The sequence below is a fragment of the Sphaeramia orbicularis genome, chromosome 16 (genome assembly GCF_902148855.1).
Source record: "Sphaeramia orbicularis chromosome 16, fSphaOr1.1, whole genome shotgun sequence".
NCBI classification, from domain to species: Eukaryota; Metazoa; Chordata; class Actinopteri; order Kurtiformes; family Apogonidae; genus Sphaeramia; species Sphaeramia orbicularis.
Window position 1 is genome coordinate 41,395,409 of NC_043972.1, and position 8,557 is coordinate 41,403,965.

Below are 8,557 nucleotides of genomic sequence, written 5' to 3' on the forward strand. Positions count from 1 at the left end.
AGCATTTGGTGTTGTGACTTTGTGTATTGGCCATAAATAGTCAATTAAAGGGTTCCGGCGGTCAATCATCACACTATACTTTCAATCAAAATTCTTAAATGTTTATATAATCAACATAAATTGTGAATAACAATGCTTTTTTTCAATCAAGTGTGTTACAGTTTAAATGCCTCTGGACATCGAATCTAATGCTTTTTAATGCCATTTAAGGTCTTAATTATCACAAAATCTATTTAATGACTTTTAATGCTATTTAATGACCTGCAGAAACCCCGTTGACTTTTTATGTATTTTTAAACTTGGTTTCCTACTTTTTTGGTTGAGATTGTACCTGTTGTGTGTAGTAGAAAGGTTAATTTTAATAAATGTATGAATGAATGCATAATTTGCAGTAAATTATGTTTTACTGACAGAAACATTTTCAAAACATATGAATATCACAAAAGTGCATGAATATTACACAAATATGTCATTAGAATCCTTCCAGTACTGACCAGTTAGTGAAATATTATCAAGTTTTTTTATATGCTTTCCTCATGTATTTCTGGTCTTACAAAGTTATGTTCCTCTGAGCATACACTAAAATTCAACTATGAGAAACTTTGTTAGACTTTCAAGACCTGCACAAGCACCCTGATATCAATAAACCCCATTGTTAAAAATTACTTTCTGAGCATCAACCTCTGGATCAAACTGAATATTGTTAGTGTCATAGCAGAATTGCCTAAGTCATATTTTTGGCCAAACTGTGAAATCTGCATAAAATGAACCAGCAGTGTTAAGAAAGTAAAGTTATGCTGATTTCACAATTTGGCCAAAAATATGACTAAGGCAATTATGTTATGAGGCTAAAGATGTTTAACTAAAAATCTACATAAATGCAGGTTTTACTTTTAAGCTTTTATTTTCCCTAAAAGTCAGTATTTCCAGTTACAAAACATAACATTTGCTCTGTTTCCAGCAGGAACTTATTGCTTATTTAAATGTTTGTTAAACATTATAAGTATTCATTATCCTGTTTTAACATGAGTGTGATTTCCTTCAATTGTATCATTACTAAAACTGCTGAAATGTTAGTTTGAGTCAGTTGAAGAGGCCTCATCTACCTATAGGTGAAGTCAAGGGAAGGTTAACATCTGGTCAAAATAATTAAATTACAATAATCTACACCAAGCTTATATTTTTGTGTAGGTAATTACTTATATTTTCAGGAAAATGTATTTCGAAATGAGAAAAAATTTGAGTTTTGTGAGTGTGAATCTTTGGAAAGTGACAAAGTTTTCTGCCATCATTCTGGGTTAATTTTATAAACTCAAAATAAACAAAATTTATTCCAAATACATTGATATTTGACTATTATATTATTTGTCATATTCTAAACACAGTGTTTAAAATTAATAAATACATACGGTATATCTATGTAAAATACATTTGAATAGAATGTTAATATTATTTGTACGTTGTAAATATTGTAAAAAATAAAAATGATATTGATAACTGAAATAAAAAAGATTTAATTTGATATTTACTTTTATTGTCCATCCGTGACGCTATTTGTCAAAACTCTTGCTATTTAGGAATGATCAAATATTTTTTCCTATAACCAATTATTAGGTTGTAAAACAGAGGGTTTAAGGTACACACTGAACATATTTTAGGATGAAAATGTCTTAAGAACTTCACTTTTGAGAACTTTGTAATTCTGCAAAAATAGATAAATTTTTTATCCATCCATGACACAGTAGTTTTTGATATTTTTCATTTAAAAATATTTGAAACAAAATTTTGTCCTTCGAGTTTGTTTAAGATGGCATTTAGACCTTTACAATTATGTGTAATAATTGTCTTGAACTTGTCTGGTTCAAAAGTTATGAATCAAAAAGTAGTGGGCTGTCCATCTGTGACACCCTTGACCTCACCCCTATGCAACTCTGTGGCTACAATAAAAAAATAAATTAGACAATCAAAATGTTCCACTGTCTTTATTTACAGTACAAAAATGATGATTTACTGTGACTGAGTGGACTTAATAGACAAAAATAAAAGAGGAAGTCCTTAAATACACACTGCATGGTGCAAAAAAAAACACCCAACAGCATTAACAAATGTTCCTGAACTATAAAGCCAAAAAAAAAAAAAAAGCAATATTATATCACAATGTGTGTGTTTTTGTGTTTAAATGCTTATTATACACAAATCTAGAATTCACATTCCACATATGGTGTACAATGACATATACAGCTCAACATTGACAACAGATTAATCCCCAGAAAATGATGCTCTCAGCGCTGTGGTCAAAAAAATATAGAACTATTTGAATCGGATTATCTTTATCTGGCACCGAGAAGTTTTACATGTGAGCGCTGTCAGATGAGAGAGTCGTGCATTAAACAGAAATTACACAACCAACCTGAGAAAAGGAAGTCTTCTTGGAGACAGTTGTGGCAGGTTTGAGCAACAATTAAGTAATTAGAGAACATGCCAACCGGCCATTCTTTTACCATCCAACACCTCTTTTGTTCAATGTTTTGTCCCATTCCCTGCAGAACCTGCTACTGGTTGAACAGTGACTGTCCCATCCATCCTGAATTCACTCGTCCACTCCTTCGTCTTCCTCTTCTTCCTGCTTGGCGTCCACCTCGCTGGTGTCTGAGAACTCGTGCAGGAGGACGTACTCGCGGCTGCTGAAGCCGAACTTGATGACGTCTTTCTCTTTGAGCTCATAGTAGCGCTGGGCCTCGATGCGCTGGTTGTTTAGGTAGGTGCCGTTGCCGGAGCCCAGGTCGATGATGTAGGGCCGTACCCTGCGGCCGGTGGTGCCATCTGCACGGGTAAACTCGACCAGTCTGAGGGAACACAAACACAACAGGACACATGCTTTACTTAAACATTAACACGCTGATGTCATACAGAGAGCAGTCACTTCTACAGCTACAGTACTTTACTTATGTTTAATATTTTTGCACTTATTTATGCATATTTTTTAATTATATCAATAATATATTGTCTAGTATATATTGTACAAATTGCTGTTCTAACTGTGTCTGAAAGGAGTGATATTTTGCTTTTTTTAATGGAATTTTGCATTTTTAAACATTTCCCTGTGGTCTACATAAACTGTAAATGCTATGCTTGGGTCTGAATTCTTCATTAATTCAACTCCACACGTCCATCTTCAACCCTATTTCTGACCAATGACACCAGAAAGGTCGTTTTGAGTGCTGGCCCTTTAAATGCAAATGAGCCACTTCATGCCCCCACCCCCTGAACATTTTGAACTGAACATTTTAGGTAATCAGCTCAAAGATTGGACATATTTTCAGTTTTTAGTACAACCGCTGCTGCTGATAAACAATTATGGGGTACTCTGAGAAATGTTCATCAGAAGTCTTGACTTTTTATGTGCAAATGTCGTGATGTATCTAGTTATAAAACATAACAAATTAAGCAAGAATTAAAACGGGTTATAGAAATCCACTCAATTTTTGCCAGAATGAATATAATAAAAGCTTTGCAGCACCTGGAGGGTTCAAATTCAAATCTTATGAACAATTAGGGTCCAAATACACAAATAAATGTACCAAAGACTAGTAAAAGTGGGTTTAACAAAATATGACCCCTTTAATAGAGTGTTTTAATATGTATATTTGGTATATATATTTATATCTGTTTTTTTGTTGTTGTATTGATAATTTCTTTCCTGCCACTTTTTAATTATACTTGAATGGAGCATCTTTAACAACCAATAATTTCCCTCTGAGGTTAATAAAGTATTGTGACTCTGATTTCATTGTAGACTCTGAGGACATGATATTTAATATTCTTCCTGAGGAACTTCATTTGGTTTGTACATAAACATCCATTTTTACCAATCAGGCCTCAAACAGAAGGAAAAATAAGTCAGAATGGGAACATTTATGAGGTAAAAACTAAATAATATCATATCAAACAACCAATATGAGCAGGTGATTATAACCATGATTGAGTATATCAGAATAAGAATACTTTATTAATCCGAGGGGAAATTATTGTGTGTTGCTCCATGCAAGTATAATTAAAGTAACAGGAAAAAAAACACACACCAAATATATATTTTGAACACTATTAAACACAGAACAGCAAGTTGTACTATGAGTACAAGACAAATATTATCAATATGATAATGAAAAGAAATGTAGATGTAGATAAATAAGTGTGCAATAAGGGTAGCATCCAGGGAAGGTGTCATCCTTCAGGACCAAAGATAAGCTGAGGAACACTGACTTCTCTCAATGTTCCTCAAAAAATGTGGAAATGTAGGAATTTTGGATATTTCGCCTTTTCGTAGCATAACTGTATCATGGCCTAAGTTTAACATTAAACCGATATTATCAGTTCTAACGGACCTTAAATGGCTATAAATGTGTTTCGCTTAAAGAAATGTTCTAACATTTTTTAACTTAAGCATATGTAAGACATCTATCTTTTGGAATTAAAATCATAAAAATAACACCTCACACTTCCTGTCTGAACAGAAGAAGGTATTTATGTGGTCTACTAGGGCGCTGACCTGTGGGGATTCACGGGTTCTAGATGTGGTGGTTTTTATGCTGTTGTGTATTTGTGCATGCTGTACCACATTTGTCCAGCAGTCACCGCCAAAGCGTTCTGGCCAAAGCAATGTAATCGTAAAGCTACTGAATTCCAAAATTACTAATATCTCCCAAAATATTGGCCCTATCAACTTGCCGTTTTCACTAATCTGTTCCTTGACCAAAAATACATACGTATGCCAAACTGCGGCAGTCAGCTTTTTCTGGATTTTGTGTGAATCCCCGGACACACACACATGCGTGCCCACAGAGGCCACTTCGCTTTTATAATATAGATGTAGACTGACAGAGGATGAGAAATGGATGAGATTATCCCTCCAGGTGCTTTTCCCCAGTATCACAGATCAGTACATTTTAACGATATGATATCTGTGCATTTTCACAGTAAACTGCTGGAACAATGCACTGTGGACAGGTCAGCAGGTCATCACTGGACTGACCAACAGGGACTGGATTCCAAGTTCGGCCTCGTTGAACTTCAACCACTACAAATGATCAACATCACAGAGCAGTTCACGTTGGGGTTCAGAGGTCACGGTTGTTCACATTGTGTGTCGAAGCCCATTCACGCAGTGGAAATATAACAGGGTTTGATTTTTTGGACAGTGGTTTGCTCCAGAATGACAGGCTCTTTCCTGGATGTGTGTTTGTACCAGATAATGATTACAATCAAATACTTTAAACCACATCTCTGCTCAAAGATGTTACTTCATTACTAACCTTAAATTTTTCGCCTGCCAACTTTTTATGGAATGAGTTGTAGAACTGGCAAGAACAGGAGTCGATTTATAGATAAAAGTTAAGCGATTCAGACAAAATGTTAGACATCATCTTCATACCAAACCACACGTCAATGTAAATTTAGAAATCAGTAAGGAAACATAAATGATCAGATTTTGGACTGATACCAATACCGATATTTAAAGTAATGGTTTGGTCAATACTAATGTAATATTCTGATAGAAGGTTAATTATCCCCCTTAAGAGGCAAGAAAAGAAGGAAAAAACAAATACTTTGATTATCTAGATATAAAAATTGAACTGGCTCCTATCATATTATCCTTTCTTTATAAACACAAACACAATCATACATTTAACATTTTTGAAACATCTTTCTACTTTTATTTATCATACTCTGCAAAAGTTTTCTGATTTGAGGTTGTAGATTGTACCAGTTATATTAAATAGGGTTGTTAATATATTGTTAAACAGGTTCATTCTTTTGTTTATTAGTAAAATTACGAGAAAAATATGACTGCGGTCATTAGTTATTGGTTCTTGTCTGTCTGCCTGTTTGCTCTGTAACAAACTATTTTGGATTCATGAACAACTTCCTTTGAATAGACCTTTAGTCATGAGGAGTCTCACCCTCCCATGACATAGATTAAGAGAAAAAAAGAGACATAAACAAGCTACAAACTGAACCTGAAAGAAATGTTTTCTTCTCCACATACCTGTACTGGAACACTGCGTGTTGCTTGGAGCAAGACGGGTGGTCGATGGGGATATCAGCGATTCGTCTCTGCCTCCCCAGTAAGTAGGCGCTCTGCCTGTGAATGTACATGACTGGGAGGGGTTCGTCGTTCTTGAAGGGGTACAGTCGCCATCTGCGCTTGGGAATGCGAGCCTCAGGGGGTTCGTTGTATTTGATGACAACCCCTCGGAATGTGTTTGTATCTTCTGTGAGCGCCCCTGAAAGTTCAAAGTTGGGTTTCTCTTTCTCAGCAGGAGGCTCGTTTGTGTCGTTGTCGCCTCCTTCGGACTGTCCGAAATTAGACTCCTGGTTTTCCTCGCGCCTCTGCCGGTTTTCCCTGCGCCGCTCGTCTTGCCGCTGTCTCTCAGCTTGCTGGGAGGCTAATGCTTCTCGTTCCCGGTGTCTGTCTCCGCCACTGTCTCTCTCTCGTGACCTGTCCCTTTCCCACCGGCTCCGCCTCTCTTCTGGCTGATCATTTCGTCTTCGGGGCTCATCCCACTCCTACGACACATTTAATAGTAAAGAACTTTAAAGATGACTGCAACTAATGGAACATAACGTGCCCACACTTCAAAACCCTCGGCATTCAGTCTACGCCAAAGTTTTTGCATATATGGACAGACAGACGGACAGTGAACTGATGACATTACCTTGTTGTGAGGGCCGAGGTTAACAATCACATGTTCTCTAGATTTAGAGTAAATATAATTGTTACAATCTACCACACTTTGGCTGACTTTGAATCAGTAAACAAGCCATTTCTAAAAAAAATTAAATAAAATTATACACTTTTGTTTTAAATATGTGTTAATGAAAACAGAATTTATATTAAATATTTAATGTGTTCATTAAATAGGAGGTAACAAGCCGTCTCATTCTTTTTATTTCCTCCTACTACTAATGAAAAAAACAATATACGCATTTGAAATAGTTAAAAAGCGCAACATGTCACATTCACCTGTGACTGTGTCTGTACAAGAAGTACAGACACAACCCAGTCTTTTGATACGAGCCAGTCATTTAACGATGTGAGACAATTCCAAACTAAGTCCTTTACAAACCATTCAGTGTACAGATTCTTCTTAGGGAATCTACTCACTTTTTAAAGTTAGATGATGAGTTCTCACTTCTGCAATAAAAGCTATTGTTGTAAGTCACTTCATACTGAAATCCCCAGAATGATCACGTTCAGTCACACAGTGTATGTTTACACCTTTGCGACTGATTCTAACTGGAGAGGTGAATCTATAATTGACATCTTCTGTTAGTGTTCTGTTAGTTTGTCAAATGTCATCTAACAAAACCTAAAAAACTCTATGTCAAAAATGTTTACAGTTTAGTTTTGTATTACCTTCTTGTCAGGACACACAATCGCTCATAACATTGTGACCGCTGATAGGTGAAGAAATAATAATTTTGATTATCTCATTAGTACAATGGCATCTTACACATCAGTTGAATATATTAGGCAGTAAATGAACATGTAGACCTAAAGAGTTGATGTGTTAAAAATGGGCAAGAAATGGGATCTGAATGCTCTGACGAGGGAGAAATTGTGACTCAGAGCATCACCAAAACTGGCATTTTTGTCGGGTGTCGATCATCTACAGTTGTTACTGCCTTCCCAAAAGTGGTCTGAGGAAAGACAATCTCAATTCGATTTCATTCCAACAGCGCCACTGTAACAAAATACTCAACATTACTATTACTTAACCTGTCAGTGGTCAGAATGTTACATCGGATCAGTGTCAGCGGTGATTGCTTGTAGGCCTATAGCAAGCAAAGCATGTGAAAACTTTAACAAAGTTATGCTAACACCAAAATCCTGGCGTTTGGACTATTTAATATGTGGCTCTTTCAGTTTATAATATTGATGCCACTCATACCGGACTGTTTGACCAACAATTTCAATACAAATGTCTTCTTTTCTTGTTGTTGCCCCTTTTTAATGATTCCACATTAATGTCAAATTACCCGTTTAATCCTAACATCAGCACCGCGATGAGGACTCCGGCTTCTTCTGTTTCTGGGAGATCTGCTGCGTCTGGCTGGGGAGGCATTTCTTCTACCTGCCGAGTGGTCCCTCGCTCTGACAGGCGACCTACAAGAAAAAAAAACACAAATTAACCTTTACAAGAAAACACAAACACATGATCCGTGTCATGTCTTCACTTACCTGCTCCTTCTCCGGCTGTGTGGGCTGGAGTGGCCGCTGGATCTGGACCTGGAGCGCCTGGCTCGCTGGGGCCTAACCGGGCTCACTTTCTCCTGCTTTATCCGCACCGTAGACTCCCATTCCGGAGAGTCCCTTCTCTTGTGTCGCTTTTCTTTACTCATTTTAAAAAAAAAAAAGTTGTACAAGTCTTAGCGCCACTTATCTAAGCACACATTGTTTGAAGCGCGATTCGTTTGAAACAACTGAAAACAAAAAGAAGCAGCGTTTCAAACTTCGACTGTTGTGCTCGGATTACGTACTACTTCCGGTTCCTGT

The 8,557-nt window shown here is 36.6% G+C and overlaps 1 protein-coding gene across 1 annotated transcript; it reads right to left on the reverse strand.

Annotated features, from left to right (window-relative positions):
• Nucleotides 1-1,966: 1,966 nt before the first annotated feature.
• Nucleotides 1,967-8,557, reverse strand: snip1 (Smad nuclear interacting protein). Its single transcript, XM_030158822.1, has 4 exons — nucleotides 8,243-8,557; nucleotides 8,041-8,167; nucleotides 6,047-6,567; nucleotides 1,967-2,846 (listed from the first exon to the last, which is right to left on the reverse strand). Exons 1-4 carry the CDS (start codon nucleotides 8,401-8,403, stop codon nucleotides 2,591-2,593), a joined length of 1,065 nt encoding a protein of 354 aa, XP_030014682.1. The 5' UTR covers nucleotides 8,404-8,557; the 3' UTR covers nucleotides 1,967-2,590.

What these genes read in the sequence shown, in the direction of transcription:
- snip1 (XM_030158822.1), bottom strand. Translation starts at nt 8,403, where the DNA reads ATGAGTAAAGAAAAGCGACACAAGAGAAGGGACTCTCCGGAATGGGAG. An exon ending in CTGATGTTAGGATTAAACGG is followed by an intron (nt 6,568 to 8,040) that starts GTAATTTGACAT and finishes AATGTGTCGTAG; the next exon opens with GAGTGGGATGAGCCCCGAAG. An exon ending in CACGCAGTGTTCCAGTACAG is followed by an intron (nt 2,847 to 6,046) that starts GTATGTGGAGAA and finishes GTGTTCCCTCAG; the next exon opens with ACTGGTCGAGTTTACCCGTG.